This window comes from Nannospalax galili, unplaced genomic scaffold, assembly GCF_000622305.1.
Source record: "Nannospalax galili isolate Female #2095 unplaced genomic scaffold, S.galili_v1.0 scaffold281, whole genome shotgun sequence".
Lineage (NCBI taxonomy): Eukaryota > Metazoa > Chordata > Mammalia > Rodentia > Spalacidae > Nannospalax > Nannospalax galili.
Window position 1 is genome coordinate 3001602 of NW_008349068.1, and position 26743 is coordinate 3028344.

General features: G+C 47.3%; 1 protein-coding gene across 9 annotated transcripts in view; it reads left to right on the forward strand.

Annotated features, from left to right (window-relative positions):
• Positions 1 to 2387: 2387 nt before the first annotated feature.
• The window catches only part of Nrp2 (neuropilin 2), a 128059-nt gene continuing 103703 nt past the window's right edge, over positions 2388 to 26743 (forward strand). For 3 of the 9 annotated variants that reach the window (XM_017801381.2, XM_029569973.1, XM_029569974.1), the window contains exons 1-2: positions 2443 to 3329; positions 18391 to 18568. In XM_017801381.2, coding sequence (XP_017656870.1) covers positions 3257 to 3329; positions 18391 to 18568 — 251 coding nt within the window. In that variant the 5' untranslated portion in view covers positions 2443 to 3256. Of the gene's footprint in view, positions 3330 to 18390; positions 18569 to 26743 lie in introns of all 9 variants that reach the window. The other 6 variants (XM_017801383.2, XM_008846174.3, XM_029569975.1 and 3 more) reach the window with 4 other exon arrangements.

Below are 26743 nucleotides of genomic sequence, written 5' to 3' on the forward strand. Positions count from 1 at the left end.
CTGGAAGCAAAGGCACCACCGCAGGAGAGGCCTTTGGTGTCATGGGCATTATTTATTGAGTGCTGCCCCCTAGAGGATTGGAAAAGTTCTGGCTGCTTGGGAGTCCCGGGGGCTGGGAAGCTAGGGCTAACCCCCAGGCCAGCTGCAGGAAATGAGGTCTTCACTCCAGTGGACAGCAGAGAAGTGTTGCAGGCAGAGGCTCAGAATCTCCCAGGAAGCAAATTAGTTCCCCCTTTAGGACACCTCTGAAAAAGGAAAATCCATAACGCTGAAAGCAAGATCCAGGAACAGAACACTGAAACTCACCCTGACTTGTCCCCACAGCACAGGGAATCCTGGAAGCAGTCTGATGAGGGCCCTCAGCCATAAGACCTCAAGGTCTGCAGTCCAAAGTTATTCTTATGGTTTCTCGATGGGGCTTGATTTTCATTTTCATCCTCTCTCTCTCTCTCTCTCTCTCTCTCTCTCTCTCTCTCTCCTGCCTTGTCTGTGCCATTCACTGAACTCTAGCTCTGCTGTTCTCAGAAGCAGGCTTTGTCCAGGCCCAGCTCTTGCTAAAAGAGTTTGGTATGTCTGGAGACAGTGGAGGAGGTGACACTAAATAACTCCTTTCAGGGACTGTCAATGCAGATAGCATTATTTGTCCTTAGATTAGCCTTTTGGTAATAACACAAACCCGGATTTGTGCTTGAGGTCCAAAATCCAGACCGTCCCCTTCCGTCATCAAATATTTGGGACTGGGAGCCATTCTTTACAACTGGACTTTAAACAGGAAAAATGTAAAGCTGAAGTTTTTAGTAATATGGATGTTCTTTTAAGCCTAGAAAGAATGAGGGGGAAGGGAATGGGAGAATGAAGGGACTGAAGAGTGCCCGGTGAGAGAGAGAGAGAGAGAGAGAGAGAGAGAGAGAGAGAGAGAGAGAGCGAGAGAGAGAGAGAGAGAGAGAGAGCGAGAGAGAGAGAGAGAGAGAGAGAGCGAGAGAGAGAGAGAGAGAGAGAGAGAGAGAGAGAGAGAGAGTGTGGTGCTCTCTGGAAGCACTCAGGAGATCCTGACACATGTCCTTTGCAGTAGGCATCTAAGATTAACTGTACGATACTGAGCCTATGGACTCCTACTGTAAAACCCTTCCTTGCTTCAACCAGTTGCAAATCACTTCTAACTCCATTTTGTTTGGGTTATCTCCGTGTAAATAACAGTTAAGTGGGAGTTACAGATTTCTCAAACATTGAAAGTGATAAACAAAGCTAACGGTAAGTCCAGATAAGGAGGGAAACCACCTAGAAAAATCCACAAGTCCAAGCCTAGGAGAAAATGACACGGTCCCATATGTGTGTTCCTTGTCATCCAAACTTTATTTTTCTTCATCTGCAGACTTGTAGGACACGGATATAGAGAGTGTTGGTTAGCTGTTTCTACTGAGTCTTGATGATTGTAAAGTAGCAAACAGTAGGGGATCACCAAGTCACCCTCAGAAACAAAGATACAAGTGTTTTCCCAACTATTAGCTTACAGCTCCTTTTAAACAGTTTTCACGCCTCCTCTTTAAAATGGTTGGCATAATGTTGTTTTCTTTCTCAGCGTTGTGACCACATTTCCGTGGGAGAAAATGCTAACAGAAGTGGCTACAGTAGCATTCTGAGGGAAAGCCTTCATGTACCTGTAGTACTTTGGGGGGAAACCTGGAGGTGTGGAGGGCGTGATTTAACTGCCTGAAGAGATTCTGTGCTGAATAAAATCGTCGTTCCTCATTTTAGGATTGTTACAAGTTAAGGGCGCAGGGCTAAGTAAATCCTCACCCAGAGAGCAGAGGAGGCTGTCTGGGACCTAACAAAGGATGTGAATAGTAAACGCAAGGAGTATTTGGAATTTGATTCAGCAGGGGCTGCCCATGTGTGTCGCCGCTACGCACTGCTGCCTCTGCCAACACATGGTTGAGCCGCCGGTTGGCTCCCAATCTCAAACACCGTCCGCCACCCAACAACTCTTGTAACGCCATTGCGCGTGGCATGGTGTTGGGTTCTGCGTGTGTGGCATCAGAGTCACCGAATTTAGGGGATTTTTTTTCCCCCCGGGTTCCGCGGAGTTTCCCTCCGGCAGGGGCGGCGCGCCTTGGAGGTGCCAGGGAGGGCGCTCCTTCCCCGGGCCGTGACGCACCCGCAGCCCGCAAGGAGGTGCACAGGGCAGGCAGGAGCCGCGAGGTGGGAGAGGGGCTGCGGGGTGCGAGCCGCCCTAACTTTGATCGTGAGACGGGCGGCAGGGGCGGTGAGCCGCAACCCCGCCCGAGCTGGGTACCGCGGCCCTGGGCTCTGAGCCGCGCGTCTCCGCGGCTGCCTCTTTAATCAGGAACACAGAAGGGGCGGGCCCTGAGCCGGCGCGTAATCGGATCGCTCTGCCGCCGCTCTGACATCCACATGCTGCTCGGCCTGAAAAGGCGAGGGGGGAGCCGGAGGGGAGGCAGAGCCGGCGAGCGAGGCAGCAGCCTGCAGCCCGCCCCCAGCACATCCTCCGACGCGCAGACACCCGGCCCCGCGCAGGGCGAGGTGGAGGTGAGGGCGGGCGCCAGCGAACTCGGAGAGGGGCTCGCTCACTCGCGCCGGATCCCAGCCGCTGCCGCACCCGCAGCAGCACCCGCCGCCGTCGCAGCTTCCTGCCTCACACTCCCCTCCAGAGGCTGGCCAGGCGGGTGTAGTCCGGGGAGGCTCCCGCTAGGGGAACCCGGCGAGGACCACAGCGGGGCGGCCGCCTCCCACTCCCGCTGTCCAGCGGTCGGTGTCGTCGCCCGCGTGTGTGTCCCGGGTGTCGGGGGACGCGTGTCAGTTTGCGCCTCTGAGATCACACAGCTGCCTGGGGGCCGTGTGATGCCCAGGGCAAGTCTTGGCTTTGATTTTTTAAATCATTACTATTATTTTACGCTTGGCTTTCGGGAAACCCTCGTGATGTTGTAAGGATAAAGGAAATGACACTTTGAGGAACTGGAGAGAACATAGATGCGTTTAGGTTTTGAAGAGGAAACCGGTCCCGGCTTGCTCCCGCTTTGCTGATTTCAGGAGCTATCCTCTTAGTGAGGTGGGGATTCCAGCCAGAATAAAGGTGAAGACGGGCCGCCAGGACCCAGGAGGGAAACGCTGACCATTAGAGACCTTTGCAGAAGATACCGAAAGGAAGAAAATAAGAAGGGAGGAAAAAACACACAAAGACTTCTAATTATACGATAATCCTACAAACCCAGCCCTGGAGAAAGACTCTCACTCAAAAATGGATATGTTTTCTTTCACCTGGGTTTTCTTAGCTCTCTACTTTTCAGGACATGAAGTGAGAAGCCAACCAGGTAAGCCCCTCAAAAAAATTTTTTTTTCCTATTCATTTTAAAATGGTTTCTCCTTTAAAACCGACTACTAATGCTGGGAGGCCAGGCAGAATGGCTCAGGAGGAGGCTCCCTCAGTACTCAATAATTTAAAGAGAGATCTCAGCCTGTCCTCCCTTACACCACCAGGGCTGCTAAACCCAACTTTTCTCTCTTGCTAGGAGTGTGTGTGTGTGTGTGTGTGTGTGTGTGTGTGTGTTGTAACAGAATTTGGCGGTGTTCAGATGTCACATATGGACTGAATCAAAGGTTTAAAAATACTACAAAGCCTTTGCATTACAGTTTTGGGGAAATTTTTTTCCTGTCTTGAAGCAGAACACATCTCCCTTGAGTTTCTTCAACCTAGCCAGTGAAATATAAATCATTTGCATTCCCTCCACTTAGCTACATTGAGCAATGTTAACTGAAGGGCTTGGGAAAAAAGCAAGAGTCTAGTTTTGGTTTTCAGATGCTGTGGATTCTTTGAGGAATGGGTGGATATTCTCAGAATCCTAGGGTTGTAGCTAGTGGAGCACACTGGCTTGTGGCTGAGATGGGGCTTTGCAGTGGGTGCTGCCAGCGGCCCAGGCAGTTTAGTGGTCCTCACTCTCCTCTACATACCTGTGTTTCCTGGGAAAGCAAAATATGTGTTCTTTTTGAAAATTTATTATTACATAAAACAAGCTGCACTGCCCTCGAAGGTCTTTCACTCTTGTGAAGTGGTTAGAAACTTTTGAGTGAAATTTGTTCTCAAGCACTGCCAAAAACGGTGTGTGGACAGATTGCGGAGATGAGCACAGCAAGGCCCAGCTCAGTGCCCGGAGGCCAGGTTTTGTGGAGAGTGGCAAGGGACACCTCCCCGAAAGGGGTCTGTGGTCTCAGGGAATGAGGTTCTCTGGGGCCAGTCCTTCCTTCCTGGGACCACTCTCCTAAGGGAGCTTCTCTCCCCTCTGAGTCAGTGTCTGGAATCTAACAAAACTCTTACCAGCTGCTACAGGTGACTGGGGATGGGAAACTACAGAGAAAATGGGGGGATAAAAAAAAAAGAAAAAAGAAAAGAAAACTCCTAGAACCGCTTTTACCCCAAGACACTTGGAGATGACAGGTCTGTGGACTCCTTCCCTACAGCCACCCTGGTATCCCTGCACAGAGGCTAGCCGGTCCTGAGGAGGACGCTTTACACCCGCTACACCGATTCTTTCCCCTTCTCCAACACACATCCACAACCACTTTACGTGAAAGATATCTGGGGTTAGCATTTGTTTGGGTCTGGGGAGAGAGAGGAATGCCTTTGCTACCCAAACCCAACCCTTTGCTGCCGCTTCTCTGCTTAACTGTCCCTACAGGTCCCGCAAGTATGACCCAAAGCTAGGGTACAGGTCTGTCCTGGGGAGATATTCTGGGCCTCCCATTCAGTCTTGCCTCAATTCTAAATTCCGGCTTGAAGTGAAATTAAAATACCTCCCACCGACCTGAATGCTGCGTAAATTATGTATGTTTGTGTGGTTTGCTTTATATGTGTGTGCGTGCGCGCGCCATGAGAATGCCCACGGTATATTATGCATTCAGGCGCGGACACCGGTAGGCCCCTGTGTGCGAGTGCGCGCACACGGGCACACACACCACACACCCGGACGCATCCACAAACAACTTCAGATTCCCTGTAATGTGCCGAGCTGAAGGGGTTGTGAAGATTCAGGGGCCATCTCCTTTCCCAGATGTTCGCACATCTGTCCCTGAGCGCTGAGTGGAGCATGTGAACGTGTGTGTGAAACACCCGCTTGGACCCACTCTGGCTAAGCCACCTGCCTCCGGCGCTCACTGCAGAGCCCCCTCCCATCCCAACCCCTGGTCGCGCTGCGTCATTTCCAGAGCTCAAAGGCGCGGAGTGCGAGGCAGGTCAGCCACGGTGAGGCCTCGGACAACCTCGGACCTGGGGTGGGACAGACCCAGAACTGGGACCTGCCCAGAGTAGATATTCTCCCCGAAAAGACCATCAATCGCCAGTCACGGCTTTCAGCCGAAGCAACCGATTGGCACTCGGGGAGCTAGCTGGGGTGGCTAAGGCGAGGCCAAGCTGGAACTCTGACTCACCCGGTGTGCGCCTGCCGGGAGGTGGGCTGGACCCCGCACCACAGTGGCTGCGGGTACCGATTCCGAGAAGGAATTAGGAAAGAAGGCGGAAGGTACAGCTGTACCAAGATCCGAGCGGTCGCGGCGCACCGCCCCCCGAGCTGGCGGGCGGATGGAGGGCTCCCTCTCTCCTAGCCACGCCGCCTTGCGGGAGTAGGATCTCGGCTTAGCCTCCCGCCTCCTCCGGCCCGGACTCCGGGCAGCTCTGTCGGCCCTTCTCCGAGCGCCCCCTCCTGCCCCCCGCGCTCTGCTCCGCGGCTCAGCTCGCCGCAGCCCCAGAAGAACTGGCTCGAAGGGGCTGGAGCCCCAGGCCATAGATCCCAGCGCTAGGCAGGCTGAGTGGCAGGATGCTGGGGTGGGATTTCAGTGCGGAGGGCGGAGAGGGGCGGGAAGTGGCCAGCCGGAGCCGCAGGAGTGCGCGCACCTTGCACGGCCTCGGGGAGCATTGCGCGCCCAGCACCGGCCCGAGCGCCCAGACAGGTGAAGAGCTTGCGGCGCGCCGGCATCCACGTGGCGCAGACGTGCCCCCACCCCTAGCTCTCCCCACACCCCTAGCGCGGTCTCTAACGCCGCATCGATTTGTTTGGGCTACGCAGCAGAAACAGAGCTGAACAATCCATAAACATTCTATTAGGCAAAAATATTCCCAGCGAAAGCAAAACCGAGGCCACAGCGTCCGCGAAGTTGGCCGCCTCGGACTCCCGCAGGCTGGTCTCCTCCTCCTCCAGACTAAGGACACCCCCAGGGAGAAGCCTGCGGCATTTCCCTGACGCTGCCCAGTGCCAGAAAGTTTAGTCGCGGCTGCGGCTGTCCTCCTGGGCAACCTCTGCAGTACTGCGCCCCCACCCCCCTTCTTTGCGCCTTGCTCGCTATTCTGATGTCCACGGGAGAAAAAATACGGTGTTCACAGCCAATGCTTCATTTTCACGATTTGATTTCTCTTTAATATCAAGCCAGGTTAATAGAGGCTGGGTTTTGATTAAACAACTGCCCCCAACCCCCGCCTTGGGCTGGCGGCGCCCCTCTCCTGTCCCACCAGTCTCTAGAAAGAGGTGGTTTGGGGCACACGGGTCGATCTAAAGTCCCGAGGTGGGCGTTGTGTGTGTGAGAGCTAGAGTGGAAGGGACTGGAAGACCCTCTGGGAACCTCCGCGTGCTGGGGGGCGGGAACCAGCTTTGCAGACCCAGCTCAGCGGATCCTCCCATCTGTGCCGCAGCTTCTGCGGCTAGGGTTGAATTTCTTTTGGAGGGGTGCGGGCTGGACGCTCCGGTTTACTGGCGTGGGCTCTCGGCCTGATTCCCTCCCTCCACCTCCCTTTCTTTCGGTTTCTGACAGAGGAGAGCCCCCTGGCGCTAGCCGTTCCCCAGCAGCGCCTGGCCAGGAAACTCTCCTTCGCTAGAGTTGATCCCGAACCTCCTCCTCGGGGCCTTGGGTTTTGCTCAGGAAATCACTCAGTTCAGGCGGTGGGGTTTTCAGACAGTAGCAACTCCCAGGCTTAATATCCCTACCCCTGAGACACGCGGCTTGGGGCCAAAAGAAGCCAGACCCCTTAACCGTCGTACCCTTCCTGCTTTTGCCAGAAGAGCTTTGATCTGTGTTGGGCTTTAACACCATTGCCATAGACACGGACTGAGTCGGTCAATTCAACCTTCAGTCTGGGATGGACGATCAGATAAGAGGTGTAAATTGGCTGTGGGAGACAGCTCCGAGTTCAAACAAATCCTGAAAGAGAATCACTGATGGTCTAAGGGCCCGAAATGGGGTTTGATGGGTGTTTCAGACTCTCTCCCCCAAATGTAGGATGGCCTTGTGTGAGCATAATAGTTTACAAGTAAAAGATCAACTCCTGGATTCTGCACAGACAGCCTGCTCCAAGCCGGAGGGATTGATCTCCTGCCCTCATTAAGTAAGTGCCCAGTCACCCTTTCCCTACAGGAGGCAGGGAGGCTGTTACCAGTTGCCAACTGAGCACACAGTGCAAAACAGTGGAAAGGGGAGAACACCCCACCCGGGCTCCAAGGCAGGTCCTTACTTGTCTAGAAAACATCAGAATTATGAGCATGCAAAGCACCTTGGGTTTGAAGACTTTTGGTCATCCCATAGAGTCCACAGAGATCTCAACCGGCAAAGTGTGAGGTTTGAAAGCTGCTGGGACTGGAAGCTGCTGGGCTTTCCAGCAGGACCCCTGCTGTCTACCAAATGGCTCCAGTCCCCTGCTGTTCAATGGAAAGTCCACATTCTTCAGCAGAAAGCCAACTCCTACCTTGTAGGTGTAGGAAAAGTGAGGACTACAAACACCAGTTCATATGCAATGAGGCATGAATGCAAGCAGCAGTTAAGGAGGGGCTGGGGGGCAGTGGAGAAAGGAGCTTAGATGGTGATTCTGAGGCCCCTGTTGGTTTTCATCACATTCAGCTCTTCATTTAAGCCCTCAAAAGAATGAACTAATGAACTGGCTTGGGGTGAACCATGAATGGGACATTTCTAAGCTGACAGATTCTAGAGATACAGCTTTCAGAATATGTTCCCCAAAGATCCAGTTTAGAAATCTGAGGTGAGATTTTCCTTTGTAGAAAGATAGAGCAAAGCATGTTAAAGTAAAATTGATGAGCCATCATCTCTGATTAGGCCCTTGTACTAAACTAACAGACCAGGCCAAATCCGAATGGAGACCTACATGTTAAGTGGTAGGCAGCAGGTTATCAGACTGAACTCTGAACTGAGCAGTTTAAAAACAAAAACAAAAACTTCAGAGCCACAGCAACCAATGAGAAGGTACCTTTGCTACCTGAGTCAGTAGGAGAGGAAGTCTTTCCCCCCCTCTGTCTTAGTCAGATAAGGAAAGTAACTTTGAACCGGCCAATCCATGTCGTTTTCTGTTTTCTCAGCCCTCTTCTGTCTATAACCACTATCTCCCCTGCTTAGCTTATGGAAAACTCATCTATTTTAGAGTATGCCGTATTGCCAGATACATGAATTAAAAAGGAAAGTCAATTGGACCCTAACTAAATTTATTGTAATTTTGTTGTTAGATAAGCATAACACATTTGAAATTTCTTGAACTAAGGAGACAGGACCTCTGAGCAGGGGTTTATGGTGACATGAACATATCAATGGTATTTTATCCTCGGCCATCTATTTTATCATCTGATCATTACCTGCCAAACTATGGAGCCACCTTGAGTGGCAGTTGTGTGTTTTGATCTCAGAAGTTAGTCATTCCTTCCAGGTATGGACTTCCTGTTAGTTTTGAAGAGTTTGATTAACCCATTTCTGGAAGTTACTACAGAAGTTGCACATCTGTCCATCCCCCCTTCCCCCACGAGCCCCCAAAGTTCCTACAGCATTTTCCAAGACTTTACCTGCCTTGAAGAGACAGGGCCCAGCATTTAACAGTTTCATTCCCAAGCAAGGTTTAACGGGGCTGGATTCCAGGACAACTGGCCTTGTCCTGTGGCTGGCCCAGGAGAAAGCTTCTAAAGGTTTAGGAAGCTGTCAAGTTTAGATAAGACTGAGATCCTATCCTATGGGACACTGGTTGTATTAATAAGGAGAAATTAATTTTTAACCACTGGGAACATTGCCAAATTATGTGACCTTTGGCAGACCAGCTGTGCTATAAAAATAAATCCCCCATTTCTGAAAATGCTGCTCCTCTCCAGGAGAACAATAACAACATGACGGTTAGGACAGAGAAGCAAGGGCTTGAGAAGAAAGGCGAGAAATGGGTGTTGACCAAAAAAAAATCTCTGATATTGTGATACATGATTGTAGACCTAGCATCCTATCCACCCTCCCCCACACTCCACCCAGGGCTTCCAGAACACAGCAAAGAGCACCCCATGACAGGGAGCCAGGGAGCCTGTATGTATTGTGTGTACTGGCAAGGCTATGGAGAAGGTGTTAAGTGCTTCCAGCCTGCTCACACCCCAGCCTTGAACACATCCCTCATTGTTCACACCGGTCATAACTGGCATGGGCAGAGAAAAGGGGTATTCAAGCGGGCAAAATATTTATCCTTCCTTAAATGTCACCAAATAAGTGTCGCTGGAGTTCGAGGGCATTGTTTTTAGATTGCTTAGCTTCTGAATAATAAGAGCCAGACCACCCGGGTGCATAGTCCAACTCAGCCAACTGCCAACTCTGTGGTCTAAGTACTCTGTGCCAGCAGAGTACTTAATCACTCTGTGCCTCAGTTTCCTTATCTGTACAAGTGTTTGATAGCTGTGCCTACTACTCCTAGAGTGGCTGTGCTATAAGAGATTGCGTAGAATACTGTTTGATGCATGTTAAGCCTGTTCTGAAGTCATTTCATCTTGAAAACAAGTACAGTGGAGTTAACCATCTCATGCTTATAAAAAGCACTCTCTAACCATTGTGGGAAGTTTATTTTATTTTGTGAGATTTATTCATTTTCAGCTGTTCCTCAGCAAACCTTTGTCTATGAGCAGTAGATTCTCTCTCATCACACTGCTCTTCAGAGACAGACATGTCCTGTTCCACCCTCGGCTGACTTATGTCTCTCCTTTGCACTTTTTTCTCCTTGTTCTATTTTCCATGCTCTCCTTCCACTTTTCTCCCCCCTTTAAATCTCTTCTTTCCATTCCTTTCCCTCCCCTTCCATCCTTCATGACTGAAAGTGTGCTCAGCAGGGAACACTGTGTTTAAGGCTTGCTCTCGAATTTGTAATAACTTCTTCTCTGGCATTAAGGCCCCTCAGCAGCTGAACTCAAAAAAGTCGTCAGAAAGACAAAATAGCTTTTACCCAGCAAGACTCTTAATAATCCCATTTCCCTCTGGGTCTTCATAAAAGAGTCATGATCTAATCCAGAAAAAAACGAGAGAGGCTGGGAATAAAAGGAAACCTCTCCCAGTAGCTTGCAGTGCATAGGGCTCTTGGCCATCTGAGTATGTGTGTGTGTGTGTGTGTGTGTGTGTGTGTGTGTGTGTGTGTCTCCCTGGTACCCTGCTCCCAGCCCCTAAAGATGTTCTGATAAGTGGAGATTGGGTTCTGAAGAGAGCCAGTCCTTGAAGAAGATGAAGGGAATTACAAATTACTGGGCCAAATGATAATAATAATTGTGAGAATAAATGGGAAAAAATGAAACAGATGTGCCTTAAAGGCATATTAGGAGCCAGAGATAAGGACATAGGACAGATTTAGTAGAGAGAGGTGAGTTGAAGTCAAATAGGAGAAAATCTAATGCCAATAGTAGCTTAGTGATAAAGTTACAGTTTTGTATTTGCCAGTGCTACTGAAAAACAAATATTTGGAACTTGCCTTTGGAGTGAGGAGGAAAAACAAAACAAAAACAACCCAAAACAACAACAGCAAAAAAAAAAAACTCAGAAAAATATTACGTTTGCTATTACTAGAATTACCATGTGTATGCCCATTGAACTTGACCATTATCTATGGTTAGGGTGTCCTTGGAAATCTAGTTTACACTAAGTCCACTGTGATCTATGCCTAGGTATTATATTCCAGATGATCGATTCACCACTTTAAAAGTCTGTCTTTAATAAAGTTGGGGATAGGAAAGGAAGGGTCAGAGCTGGTGATATGTTAGGATGTGTGAAAAAAACTGAATTTTGATATCTAGTGATACTCTTGGTACTATTTTAGTTCAGTCTTGTTAATTAGTTGGTTAAATCTCATTGAACCTGACTTGTGGGGAAAGCTCTAGGCTTGCCAAAGATGGATGAGGAAGGAATCTTGGCCTTAGGTGGCTGGTGGCCCAGCAGAGTAGATAAGACCATTTGAACTCTTGAACTACTTAGAAGATACTGAAGAGTTCGGCTTTTGAGGTTCAGGGAGGGGAAAGATTATCCACTCCTGGTGTGGAGGTGAGAAAGGGGGGTACATAGGTGAGATTTGCAGTAAGGAAAAATGTTCATGGAAAGGGAAAGTGGGAACAGAGACATGGTCACTGGGTTTCTTTGGAGCACTCAGCTACAGATTAGAATATGTGGTTGGAAATAATTGCCAATAGTTAGAAGTAGTGGCTTGGGCTCAATACAAAGCCCAAATTGCAAGGTCAGGGGGTTTAAGTTTCATGTGCTAATCGAAGGGGAGCCACTGACATTTCAACTTCAGCTTTAGTTAATCAAAATAACTGGAAAAGATATATTTTATTACCTTTTTTTCTTCCTTTGGTTTTTGGAGAAACCTCAAAATCATTCTTCTTCTCTTTCTTTCCCCAAATGTCTGTTAAAATGGTCAGGATTTGTAATCCCGGATCTCTCATCAATGGCATCAAAATTACATTTGCAACGAGGGCTGGAAAAGAGTGGACATAAATAAAAACTAATGATATTATATTGGCTGCCCTATTGGAATTGCATTTGCTTATGATATAAGAAGACAAATAACAAGGTTACCACAGGTGGCATGATTTGAGGTCAGGGGAAGTAATCACATCAAACTTACATTTTACCAATTAAATGAGGGTTCATCTTTAGCATCTAGATTGAAGGGGAAGAGCTGTTCCAACGGCCCATCTTCAGTGGTATCCCAGGTGAGTTGGAGGTGTTGGAGAGTTTGAGTCCTAACCTCCTGCTGTCCATGCGCATGTGCTGACTTCCTCTCCTGTTTCTGGTTCCTTGTTTTCTCCCCTCTCAGCTGGTTCTTTTATTCAGATTTTGAACTTTATTACTGCAAAAGTTCATAGGGTTTCTCATTTGCTGTGCCTTCAGGAGTGCATTGCTCACCACCACAAGCCCCATAAATTGAATAGATTGCTCGCCCTCCTAGTTGCCTTAGGAAGTGGTCAAACAGCTGCATTCCTGGGCTGATGGATTGGCTCATTTCTTCCCAGCTTAAGCCAAGATATGGATTTTATGAGACTGCCTTGTGACAGGCTGAAGTCACTTTGAATAAAACAAAATCCAGCCTCAGCTCACAGAGATAACTCTTCAAAAGCAGCTTATCCTGAATTGGTGAACAAAATTTGGTTAAAACCCCAAGCAAAGGACTTAAATTATCTGAGTGAAGGATTTGGGGACATTGTTTTTGGTCTTCCTTTTTATGTGCTCAGGCTCAGAACTACGTATCCATAATATTTATAAATATGCAGCTGCAGACCCAGGTAAGAAACTCACATCAGTAGAGCTAATATGATTAAAAGAGACATTTAAACTCTCCATAATGCAAGACAGACATGTTCATCTGAAGATCCTAGAGTTTTGCTTCAACCTAACCAAGTAAATAAACTAGAGTAACACCTGGAATACATATCTGATTGTCTAGGAAGGAAGAGAATCTTTTGACTTTTTGGGTCAGTCTATAGGTTTTAGGAAATTTTCCCCTGCCTTGTGATATAGGGCTTGAATTTTGGAGCTGGCTTTTTGGATGAGAAAGCAAACAATGTCCCAGCATGGTGGACTGACTGACCCAAGGTCACACAGCTCGCCAGTGGAGACTAGCTTTAATTAAGAGGCTCTTCATCCTTACCCATCACCGCTTCCAGTCAGGTGCACTGAAACGAGGAGCTGAGAGGCGAGGTGGTAACTTTCTCTCTTTTTAAGTAGGTGAAGGAATCTTCTTTGCCTTACTATGAATAATTAAACAAAAATAATACTGTGGGATTAGGGGCAGGGTAGGATTATGCTATGAGTAAAGAATAAGTTGAAGGGAAGTGAGACTGACTGCTTTTCTCCATCAAATATCCTCAGATACAGTAGCCTTTCTCTACCTGTGAAGAATAGTTCTCTACCACCTGCCAGCAGACACCTGAAACCATGGATAGTACCCAACTCAATATAGACTATATTTTTTCCTATGCATGTGTTCCTGTGATGAAGTTTAGTTTATAAATTAAGGATACTAAGAGATCAACAATGGCTAATAATAAAACATTACAGCTATAATAATATGCCACAATAAAAGTTATATGGATGTAATATGTGTCTCTCAATGTCTAACCATATGGAATGCACTCTTCCCCATCTTTTGAGGGTGCTCTGTGGTAGCATGGAATGAGATGACTTTCTTAGCATGGTGATGTAGTGTTAGGCTGCTGTTGGTCTTCTGACCATGTGTCAGAAAGAGGATCATCGTACTGCAATGCCCTTGGACCACAGATAAATGAAACCACAGAAAGGGAAACTACAGAGAAGCAGGGATTACAAACATAAGAAACAGATATCTCTAATCCTCTCTCTCTCTCTTCCATGGCATGTTAAAGTCACAAGAGCTCCAGCTCAGCGAGTTTTACACAGATCCAGGAGCCCCCAGCGTACCAGCAGAGAAGCCCCTGGGAGATGAGAGGGAGAGCTTGGGGGCCATAGTAGCTTTCTTAGACTTCCGGCTTCTTTCCTTAGAGCATCTAAGATGAGCTCCTTTTCCACTTTCATGGTACACATTGGAAGTCTGGGTAGAGTTTCCACTCGGGGGAATGAAGTACTACTTCTTAAAAAAAATAAATAAATAAATGTGACAACTATGCACCTAATGTAATCCATTCATTGAATTACATGTACAAAGGTAAGACCCAGGAGGGCCCCACTCAAGTAAGAACCAGGTATTTCTCCCCTCTTTTGGCCAATATCAAGACCCACCTTCGGCTGGTAGCCACACACACACACACACACACACACACACACACACACATACACAAACCCCTCTTTCACAGTTGCCTCCTGAATTCCACAGCAGGTGAGCCATCAAATGTTCCTCGTCATAACTTTAGTTCAACCAAACCAAGGGCTCTATCTGATTGAGCTCTATCTATTGAGTGGTAACATGACTCTGGCTATTGAAGCACGCCATCAGAATTCTGCTTATTTAGAAGTCCTCTCAGGAGCCGCAAAGATGGCTCAGAGGTTAAGAGCACTGGCTGTTCTTGCAGAGGACCTGGGTTCTATTCCCAGCACCTACATAGCAGCTAACAACCATCCATAACTCCAGTTCCAGGGGACCCAACGCCCTCTTCTGATCTCCACAGGCATTGCATGACACAGATGAATTTACATTCATGCAGGCAATACACTCATACACATAAAATTAAAATAATGAAGAAAATATTTTTAATTAAAAAACATGTCCTCTCAGGACTGGAGAGATGGCTCAAAGGTTAAGAGCACTAGCTGCTCTTGCAGAGGTCCTGGGTTCGATTCCCAGCACCGATATGATGGCTAACAACCATCTGTAACTCCAGTTCCAGGGGATCCAACGCCCTCCTCTAACCTCCTTGGGCATTGCACAACGCAGGCACACTTATGTACATGCAGGAAAAACACTCATACACATAAAATTTAAAATACAATAAAGTATTTCAAAGTCCTGACCATAAGCAGCCCTAGGTTTAAATAAATATTATCAAATTCAGGCCATACAGTATTTCTTTAAAACAACTCCAGTTACATTTTCCTGGAAGGCAGACCAGGTAGGAATTCTTCTTCAACCCCTTCTTAGTATCTCCTCAAAATCAAATGTTACCAAAGAGCTAGCAATCTGTCTTAAATTTGGTTCTCTAGGAGGGCCTACCTGAATGGGTAAGAAATCCCTTTATCGTTTGGGGGCCCTGATACCCCTAGGCAGGGCCTAGGCTGTTAGGCTACAACAACACAAGGAATGTGGTGATATTTTTAAAAACATTTGATATTTGGTATTTCAAATAAAAATACCTATGTACTCCCTGTGAGGGGAAATCAAAACTTGGTGACTTCAGAAGTTAGCCTCTGCTTCACTTGAAGTTCTGTGCAGAGGTGTCTCATCACGCCTCTCACCCTCTGTCTGTCCGGCCTCTGACCTGTCCAGCTCACCGCTCAGTCTTCCTGCCCAGAAGTGACTGAAAATTGCCAGGAACACTGGAAGACTGAGTTTTGCTGCTTCTCTTTGGGAAAATAAATTTGCCCCAGGTGAAAGGTGCTCACAAAATAGTTGTAGAATGAAGTCCCTTGTCAACTCACCAAACAGGCTCAGTTGCTCCAACTTCCTTGGGGTCTGTTTCCCTGCTCTGGGTAGAGATTGCCCTTAAGGGGTTTGCCCTTGAGTTCAACTCTCCCTCCACTTGGTTTGACTCCTGAGACAAGACAAAAAGGATTTATGAAGTTCGTTTTGGAGCACAATAAAGGCCTACAAAGTAATGGATGGTCTAGCTCTTCATAAGAAATTCTAGCTAATTCCTATTGGGGCATGTTTGTATTTAAGAAATGTAAGTCCCTCAACCCTTGAAATGAAAAGATCAGTTATCGAGGAGAGATGTAGGAGGACTGAGTGTTTTCTTTACAGTTTTTATTGATGTCTTTCAAGGATTCTGTTCCCTCCAAGAAAAATAAGGACAGAAATTCAGTATTTATCTTTGTGGATATATATCTGTGCAAATGATGTGTGATATTTCATGAGAGGGTGTGAACGTGTGTACAGGACTGAAGTGTGAATTACTGATATGTATATGTAATTGATGTATGTTCGGTGTCTATGCTTGTGTGTGTTTCTGAATGTGAGTGCAGTCTAAGCAAGGATGTGGGTTTATAAATATCTGAGTATTGAAAGGTTAACCATACACAACTGAGGGAGATGTTTTAATAAGTCTTCAATATTAAAAAAAAAAAAAACCCTCAAGTGATTAGAGTTTTTTTCAGCTAAAGAAAGGACAGGAGGGGGAAAAAAAAGTGGATTTTTCCTTTTTCTTTTGGTTAATAAATTTCAACAACAGAAGTGTAGGCTATGGAATATACTATACAGGTAAACAAGTTTTGTAGGGCAATAATTATGCCTGGTATAGATAAGACATGAAAGCTTCCTGGAAGGAAGTTTCTTTCCTTTCTTCATTGCTGATCTGTGTGCGTGGTCTAATTACTGAAAGCTCAAGCCTGGAGTTCAGGGAATTGAGGGAGAAAATCTTCTTTCAAGAGTAATTGGAGGAAAACAGGGAAAGGGGAGTGATCTTGGATGATGGGGAAACGGTAGGGTTTCGAAACAGGAGCTCAGGCCAGGTTTCCTCTGATAAGTTCCAAGGCACAAAGTGTAGGTTTCGGGTAAGGTGGCAGCAGGGTTGCAGTCTTCTGCAAAAATAACTGGCAGAGGGGCTGGACCCAACAAAACATTCCTTCTTCTGCATGTGGCAAAAGAACTGGTGATCTAAGTACCCACCCCTCTGCCTTCTCAGAGGGCCTCTCCTAACCCCCCTTCACAAGCATAAGCCAGAACCAAGGGTCCACCATAGGACCAGCTGGAAGATACTGGTGCCAGGTATGGGGGGGGGAGTGCTGTTGGGCGCATGCTAGGCCTGCAGGCATTGGCTGCAGAAGCAGGGGGTAGTGGGGGTGGGTCTGCATCTGGGTAGAGGGATGGGCCCATTGTCCTCCAGGACTAGGAAGGATGCGGGGTCATTAGGTAGAGGATGATATGGTGTCTGTTAGCCTGAGGAAATGGCTCGCTTTTGTTTTCCACCCAGTAGGAAATGGACCTGAATCCATTAGATTCTGGGCAGTTCAACCCAGCACAGTTGGAGCTCTTGGAGCACTTGGAGACTAGATGCCGAAAAGGCCACTTGTGTGGATTTGTGTCCCCACCACCATTGTGCAGCATGCCTATCATTTATGCATTTAAAGCCTGTCAGGCTGGCAATCTGCAGCCGAGGTCTGGAAGACAGTAATGCCAACAGACACAGGGGATGGTAAAGTGCACCTGTAGAGTTAAAAATGCATGACCCATTCCCTCTTTCAGGGAACATAGGAGAAAGACCCCTGTCCTGGAGGGTGGCTGCTGAGCTGTAATACATAATTCACGGGCCCATGCTGGTCCATGCAGATGGCGATATTAAATCATGATTGATGCTCAGAGACATGCACAGCTCATGAAGGTCTCCAAAAGGCTTCAGAATATTTCCATGCTTCTTGCGCCTCTCTGTTCTAACTGTGGTATTAAGCAAAGCCCCCTATTTCCCAAGAACCCCTGCTAGGGATTGCAGAACATCCCTCCTGGATAAATGAGATGCTTCAAATGTCATCGCCCACCTTTTCTGCCTTTGAAGGTCGTCCCTTTCCTCCTGGCCCACTGAGGCTGTTTACCTCCAGCCAGGCGCTGTTGGAGGGGGGAGCCTACTCCTGCCCTGCCTCTGCCTTTTAAGCAGCTGGACAAAGAAGCAGCAGCACACTCTGGTGGTGGTGACCAGGCAGGAGGGACACTGGGCAGAAAGCACAGAAAAGCAAAGGAGTCCATTCAACACAAAGCACCTTTGTGGAAATCCTGAGGTCAGAGCCAGCAGATTCTCCAATACAGATTATTTTCCACTGGGTGTATAATGACATAATAAATCAAATTTGTGGTGTGTGTGGAATTAAATGTTTGGGGAGGGGTTGCTTTTTTCTATTTTTAAAAAAAGAAGAAGAAGCTGAAATCAGCCTCTAGGGCCTGTTCTGGCCCAAAGCTGAAAGTGCTTCCTTGCACCACATGTAATTGTTGCCAGGCTTGCTAGTGGGTCGGTACCACAAAACCACGATTGTCAGTTCCCAGAGCCTGGCTGCTGGCTCCCTGGGCTGGGCTGGGAGACACCGAATAAAGTGAAGGATTTATGAGATAAAGATAGAGATGGGAGGCTTGCAGAAGAGGAAGATGGGCCAAGAAAGGAAGACAGGAAAAGGCAGGGGAGGCTTGTTAAGTGTGCAGTCTTCTTGTTTTTATAATCTCTAACCATGTAATTAGAATATTTATGACCATTTTCTGGAATACTTGCGCTCATGTGTGTGTGTGTGTGTGTGTGTGTGTGTGTGTGTGTGTGTGTGGTTGGGTAGGTGGGGGAGGGATGTGCTGAAATAATCTCTTCCACTGAATGAGTAAGTAGGTTAGTCTCCTGGACTGCCATAAAAGGTCTGTAAAATACTTGTGATCAGCCACTAGGAGAGCAGGAGGAGAAAGGCTGTCGTAGCACATCTGAAGTTCTTTGGTATTGCCTTCTCTTCCAGACCCACCCTGTGGAGGCCGTTTGAATTCCAAAGATGCTGGCTACATCACCTCCCCAGGTTATCCCCAGGACTACCCCTCCCACCAGAACTGCGAATGGGTTGTCTATGCACCTGAACCCAATCAGAAGATTGTCCTCAACTTCAACCCTCACTTCGAAATTGAGAAGCATGACTGCAAGTAAGCACACACACCAGTGGTCACACCCACACACTCCTGTCCCTTCTGTCACTGAAGGGTATTCATGAGTCCCATTCCCAGAGGGACACATCAAGGTGGCATATTTCAGTAGAGGTGATCCTACAGTATAGGGATAGAGCTTTCTGGAGAGATGTATAAGGAACAGTGGTGCCCTGTTTGCAGAAGTTGGCAGTAGAGTTTCTATGGGGGCAGAAAGTAGACAGAAAAACCCTACCTCTTGGCTCTGCAACTTACCTTCTCTTGGAAAGCTCCCTATTTCCACTCCTGTCTCACTGGGGAGCCCTACCAGCTTCCTTAAAAAATAGTAGCTGGATCCCAAATGGAGATGGCCTGCTGTTTTCCAAAGGGATAGTTCGTTTTCTTAGAGTAAAAAATGTTGAGTCTTGGGGCATGGTGGTACATCCCTTTAGTCCCAGCCCTCAGGAGGCAGAGGCACATGGGTCTCTGAGATCAAGGCCAGCCTGGTCAAGCTCCAGGCCAGCTGGGGAGACCATGTCTCAACCCTCCACCCCCCAAAAATGCTGAGTCTATAATAGCAAGCCTAAGCATCTCATACTGATTCTTGATGTCTAAGCTGTCCAGGTATTCTCAAAGCTGCTGGTATGGATTTATTCTACAAACACTGTTCCAATTGCTTTACATACATTAAGCCAATCAGTTCTCACCATGGCCTGGGGCAGTTGGTACCATCATGATCTCCATTTTGCAGATGAGAACACTGAAGGCACAGAGAGGTTAAATTATTCGCTCAAGGTGTCGCAGCTGGTCTTTCAGCAAGACATCTATTCAGCCACCTTGGCAATGTGTGGTTTAGGAGCTGCCAAGTGGACATTTAGACGTTTGTGAAAGCCTTCAAAATGCAGTGTTTAGGTATTGAAGCAGGTCGGGTTATAAGATGCAAGATGCAGATGAGTGTGCAGTCTCTGGGCTTCTATCTTAAATGCTTTCTTCATTGAATCAAAAGTGAAAGTTTTCAGAGCAGAAAAGAATGTGCCTATGAATTCACTGTTCTTTGTGACGCAAATTTTAATAAGTGTTCAGTGTTCCACATGATTAATAAGCAGTCTGAGCATTCCTGGGACAGAGGCATCATGAGTCCAGAATAGTTAATAAGGGGACAGCTGGTGGGACAGGTATAACAGAGCAGGCAACACTCCTGGCCTCCATTGCAGAGCAGGCTTGGGTCCAGGCCGGCACTTCCTTATGAAGGAAAGGAGGCATTTCTGTAACTAATACTAGACTCTGAGGCCCAGTGAGCTGTAGTCATTATTATCCTCCCAGGACCACTTTGCACCTACAGAATGGTTTCCTTCTAACAGGAGGTAGTCTGTTGAAAACCAAAGGGTTTTCTGGATGGATACTGCATGTGACCACGAGTCACAGGATGGCGTTTCTAATTCCAGGGCCAGTCTTGGTTGCCTGGATGGCAAAATGCATCAGTTCCCCTTTGTGTTATGTGCCCACACTGGACACATTGACTCAGCATCCCCTGGCTTCCACTTCTCTGACAGAGAACTTTATCAAGAATTTGGGCTAGAAGAGCGTCTTTAAAAGGCATTTTGAATTCTGGTACCTTTGGCTGGGCTGCAGAAGATTGGTATAAACTGAAGTGTAATGCACAGAGTACTTGAGCCTGAGCTCAGAGAAATTTGACTAAGCACCTCTCTGGATAGAGGGCCAAATTCGGTTCTGCTGATACCAGCAGATCTTGAGAGGAAATTGCTAAGAGGCCATTTTATGGGTATTCACGGTGACAAAGGGAAAAAGGCCCAGCTTTCTGGAAGGTTGAACTTGGATGCAGGTGAACAAGGCTTCAAACATATTGGTAAGCACTAAACTGTCAGAAAAGTTTCAACCCCAGGACCCAGCCCCCAGGGTAGGGGAGACCTTGATCTGGAGCTTCTGTCAGCAGCAGGGACAGACCCTCACAGTTGCTTGGAAGCAGAGGAGAGGAAGCAGGCCCCGAACAGGCTATCTCCCAGCTTCTCCGCCTTCCTAAGAAGCTTCCTGTTTTCCTCCTCACTCCTCATCTATGCTGTAGGTTTCAACCTAAAAGGTCGAGGAGGTCAGGAAGAAATCCTTCTGGAATCTGTTTCCCTCAGCACCAAATTGTCAGAGAGACTCTGCTAGGGTTAAGCCTCAGCCACTTAACTTTGTTCTTTTAATGCTCCTCACCCACCCCGCACTGCTCCTCTACTCCCCATTCTGTCTCATTAATTTTTACATTTAGAAGGCCATATCTGGTCTCTCAGCCTCTCACTCATGCTCATTTGCATGCAGAATAAGGGCCTTGCTTCTCCCCATGTCTTGCTTCACTTTCTCGGGAAAGGAGCACTTCATCTTATTACATCCTAGAAGTTCCGTCTTGTTCTTGCAATCTCTCTGACTCCCTCTCTTCCACATTGTGCACTATGTTTTTGTTCCAAAGAGCTCCTGGGTTTGCAGAGCACTATCAAAGGAGATCAGCCTCTCTTTGAATCTTGGAGACAAGTTCAGCTGGACTGGGCTCCTAAGACTTATCAGATGGATATTTCCCAAAACTGCCTCAACTACCCTGATATGAACAAGCAACAAAGCAGCTCTTAGCAGAAAGGGGAAATGAAAGAAAAGGAAGCCTATGTGCCTGCCCACGTGGTGTTTTCTCTTCTGCTTTCTGTGCACCGGATTAACCAACAAACTGTCCCCTGACCTGAGACCAGGGCCTGTCCTGGCCCATGGCACCCAAGCCCTTGCTTCACTGTCCCTTGAAATCTCCATCCCAAAGGTTGAGGCTGCTGCTGAGCAAACCCCAGACAGATCTTTTTCTGATCACTGCTTATTCATTTTGTTCCACTAAAGCTTGCTGTCTGCTTGGAAAATTTCACTCACAAGCCTCAGATGTTGCTTGTGCCAGCACAGTTCAAGGCCACCCTTCCTGGTAGCTTCTCCTGACTCCTCCCTTGGGCCATCCACAGGGAGCCAAACCCTAAGCACCAAGATGCTGTCCTGGGGACTGGGTAGCAGCGACAGGCAGAAACAGAGGCCTCTGTGGCACTGCCAGGTGCCTGTTGGTGGATAAAAGGACAGGGCTCAAGGCTGTCTGGGCAAACAGAGAGAAGCTACTTCCATCCCCCCGGGAGCAGAGGATACCAGAAGGCTGCTGCCTCGGCAGACAGAGAAAGGCCTTTCTCTTGAGTCATCAGCCAGAGGGTTTGATGTTATGGTTTTAGAAACACACACACAAGACTGAGTGTTTTTCCATTTCTGAAGTTTGAACTGTGTGTATTTTTCAAAACACCAACATGCCATCCTACATAGCTTATTCATGAATCCTCAAGCAGGCAACACACACACACACACACACACACACACACACACACACACAGGCCCAAGCAAAGGAAACCAAAATCAAGAGCCTAAGAGCCTAGGCCCTTTAAAGAACTGGTCATTGTTAGGTATCTTGAAAAGTATTTTCAAGAAGTCCAAAAGCCACAAAGATGAGGTGAAAGTGAAAGGATATTCCTCAAGCCAAAGGCCTCACGAGTAAATCTACATAAATTCCGAGCAAAGTTAACTTGTTCATCTCAAAATGAGCTGTCGAAGAACAGTGTTCCACATGGGTGAAGTTTCCAGATGCTAAAAGATATGCCTTTAAAGTTCTAGAAGTTCTTTTTTAAAAGAGTTTTCAGGGGGGCTGAAGAGATAGTGCAGCGGTTAAGAACAGTGACTGCTCTTGCAGAAGACATGGGTTCGAATCCCAGCACCCACATGGCAGCTAACAACTGTCCATAACTCCAGTCCCAGGGGATTCGATGGCCTCTTCTGACCTCCGCGGGCATTGCATGACACAGGTGCACTTACCTACATGCAGGCAATACACGCATACACATAAAATAAAAATAATAAAGTATTTTTTAAAGAGTTTTCAGTAAAGAACATTCTAAATCACATGCCATTCTCCCATGTCTTCCTAAAACCAACACTTCAGTGGAGTCATTTTTTTACCTATGATGGTTCAAAACTGCATTTCTAAACTTCACTTTTCAAATGAGGCCAGGTAATGCTATATTTGGATCTGCTTTAGATTTGAGTTTGGGGGCTGGAGAGATGGCTCAGCAGTTAGGAGCACTGACTGCTCTTGTAGAGGGCCTGGGTTCAGTTTCCAGCACCCACATGTGTGGGTCTCTCCCTCCCCTCAAGGGCCGTTGGCCACCAATCCACAAGGACAAAGGGAGCAGAAGCGACTAACGGGTTCAGGACGGCCAGTGAGCACAACGGATCCAGGGAGTCAGATTCAGGGATACAGCTCCGTTTATTCAGTGGGGGGTCAGGGAAAATATAGTGTGGAGGCAGCTGCCAAAGCTTCAGCCGATAGGTGTTCATAGTATGCTTTATTTACATGTGGTAGGGGGATCCTATCATCTGACTATAGGGCAATGCCTAGTTATCATATAGAAAAAACCTGGGGGCAGTTTTATTACAGGTAACTATGCCAAAGGTCATGTTCCAAATAAGGTCAGGCATCTGTGCTTGGTGGCACTTTCCAGGCAAGTCAGGCAGAGAGCAGGAGGCCCCCGCTGAGAAAGGGAGTCCTTCCATATAGCGCCCAGTCCCTTAGAGCTATCCGGACATGGTGGACTATAACCTTAGCATCAGGGTCCCCCAGCACACATGGTAGCTAATAACCATCTATAACTCCAGTTCCAGGGGACCAATGCCCTCTTTTGGCCTCTTCGGACATTGCACATGGATACATTTACATACATGCATGCAAAACACTCATACACATGCAATTAAATTTTTTTTTAATTTCATAGATTTGACTCTGATTGACCTTTTGAATTTCTAAGCCTCAGTTTACACCTTCCACAAAAGCATGATAATAACAACCGCTTTGCATGATTGTTGTGCCTTATGTCGCTGTACATTAAGTTAGAAAGTGTGCTAATGTCTTTGCACTATGTCATGGAAAAACTTGGAACAGTTTTCTGTCAGTACTTTTGTTTTTTGTTTTTTGTTTTTGTTTTTTTGGGTTTTTTTTTTTTTTTTTTTTTTTTTTTTTTTTTTTAAAAAAAAAAAAAAAGACAGGGTCTTCCTGTAACCCCAGCTGGCCTGGAACTTACTATGTAGACCAAGCTGGCCTGGAACTCACAGAGATCTGCCTGCCTCTGCCTCCTGAGTGCAGGGATCAAAGGCATGTGCCACTATGCCCAGCCACTCCATCAGTACTCTTGCGCTTGCTCACTTCCTGTTGTCACTGGGCCTGCTTCCACACCTCCTTCTTCTAACTTGTTTTTACATGTATCAATTCTGCTCTAGGAGGTCCTGCTGTCTATTAAAACATTTAGGTCCTGGGGGCCAAGCTTTGCCTTAAGCCAGTGCAAACCAAGGCCAGCATTTCTAGTTTGCTTCGTTCAGCCAAGGTCACAAAAGGACTGTCTGTAGATTGACTCAACTGAGCATGAGACAGCACACACGGTTCTCGGCTTTGGTTTAGATGCACATCATATCAGCTTTTCTTTTGATCTCCCCAACCCCCTAACATTCCGGATATTTAAGGTTTTGGGTATTTGGCTTTTGGCCAAGTGTTCTAAATAAACAAGATGCTCTTGTGTTTACTTGCTGTAGAGGGGCCCTCTAAGTCTTAGAAGATATGTCTCTTTATCTCACAGTAGGTGACTGTGTCTTAAGGCAAGTAGCCTCTTCCCAAGTTGACAAATTAACAGTGGTAAACAGAGGAAAGAAACCAGACCTCAATAATCTGGCCCCTCCCCATCCAACCACCAGTGTTTGCCTGCACCCAGTAAACACCCAAACAACCTTCCACCTCCACAAGCACCCCTGAGCCCCCGGTGCTCAGACTGTCCCTTCTTTCCTGCTTCCTCACCCCTGTGGGCTTCTTGCTTCTTGATTTACTGTGTGGTCACCTATGTTCTGTGGATGAGGAGGAGGCAGAGAACATAAGTGGGTAAGCTCTCCAGTGGTACAGACTACCCATCCCATCTCTGAACCGCAGCACCTAGTCCTGGAGGATGCTCAGCAGGTTGTGTACAGACCTACTATGTGTCAAGTTTGATGGCAGCTTTGGGATTATGGGGGTTAGAAAACTCTACTCTTTGATCTGGTGGACCTTAGGGCTCAGGAGGAAGAGGGGGATAAAAGGACAGGTGAGCTGGAGCAGCATCCTTGAGCCTGGCACTGGACTGAGCACTTTATAGTCATTGTCTCATTTAATCCTGACATGAAAACCTGTGGGGTGGTTGCCCTTCTTCCACCTTACAGAAAAAGAAACTTGGCCTTAGAGGACTTAAGCAACTGGCCTTGGATCCCAGTCTCTGAAGAGGCTGGGAAAGGATTTGAAGCCAGTTACCCTGCTTTTCAGTCTTCATTCTTTCATGTTTTCTGCCTCCTCCTCACCCACCATGTGTGCCCTGGCTGGGACATGATGAGGGCCTATTGAATGAGTCCACAGCACCCAGATGCAGCCTAGGCTGGGGACTCAGGCTCCCTGGAAAAGGCAATGCTGCACTGATCTTGGAGAAGTCACTAGAGGGGGGTGTGCATAGCTACTGGTCCAGGCAGAGAGCTGCACATAAAACAGCAAGAAGGGGGCTGTGGGATGCCTCTGCAGGGCACAATCATGAACATGGCTGACCTCCATCTCCTCCCCTGTGAGTACTATAAGGTAGAGCAGCAAAGGTTGACTTGTTGATGAGAACCCTCTTCCTGCAAAATGGTTCCTGACCATAGTTATTTAACTTTCTTGAGGCTGGAGAGATGGCTCAGTGGTTAAGAACATTGGCTGTTCTTGCAGGTTTGAATCCCAGCACCCACATGGTGTCTAACAACCATCTGTAACTCCAGTTCCAGGGGAATCTGACACCCTCTTCTGTCCTCCGCCAGCACTGCATGACACAGATGCATTTACACACCTATAGACATAACACTCATATACATAAAATAAAAAAATTAAAAAACCATTTAACTTTCTTTCTTGGTCAGACAACTTCTACCACCTCCTTAGGAGATGGTCTAGTCAGGAAGTAGGAAAGCCTGAGATGATGGGGACCTTGTGGTCCCTGTCCTCCCTGCCCAGGTAAAGTGTCTCTTCAGCCTCATTCTTTGTGTCCAGAGAGTCTTAGTGTAATGCCTGAGAGTGCGGGTTGGCTCAAGAAAGTCCAGGTAACAAGCTGGACTGAGTTCCTCTACTCCTATACAGACTCTCTGAATCCCTTTTTGAGTAGAAGGTGAGAGGTCAAATTTCCCAATTGGAGGTGTGGCTTCAGCTGGGGCTCTCTGAAGGCAAAATGGAACCAGAGTCTCTGTGGTGCAAGAGGGTGCCTTGTGCTCACTCAGGAGGGACCCTCGGGTTATTTACTCATGACATTGTGACAGATTGACTGCCTGATCACTGCAGAAATATTCCCATTCCCTGGAGGAACCAATGAGAGGTAGTACTTTTTTGTATTGCAACAACCCTCCTAATGAAAGACCCACTTCCAGGTACATGGTGCAATAACGGGACCAGTCCTGCTAACCAGAGCCTAGCTACCAGCTGACCCTAAGCTCCTCAACCTGACCAAGGTCTTCCTCCACCCAGTAACTCCAGCTTGCCCGCAAAGTGGGAAACAACAAGCCACAGATTGCTCTCCTCTTACCAAGGTTAAAGAGCAATTGTTCAACAGTTATTTTTGGCCATTTCTTTTTAAATATGCAATGTTGCAATCGCAACTCTTTTCATGCAAGCTTCACAGTGGATGTCTTGCTTAACAATGCATTTTATCTTCTGATTGAGAAAATCACCTGAGATTTTATCACACACAATCCCACTTGTTCTGCCTCTCAACCCTGGCACCTTCTTGAAACCCAGAGATCCCAGAGGGCCAGCACCTCACCCCATGTAACTCCATGTAATTCTCCCATCTAATTACATCGGTAGGCTGTCTTAAGAAATTCAGAGGGACTGGGAGACAGATAAAGATGGGGGGGGGAATAAAGAGAGAGATACCATATCTACAAAGGGATTTGTGTATTTTCCTGTAGTCATGAGTCCTGTAGAAAAAAAAAAACACTCTTTGTTGTCTGTTTTAGTGGCAAGGGGATTTAAACCTTTAGATGAGAGAAACTCAAGAGATAACTTAATTCCATTTTATTCTCCTGCCTAGGTAAATCATC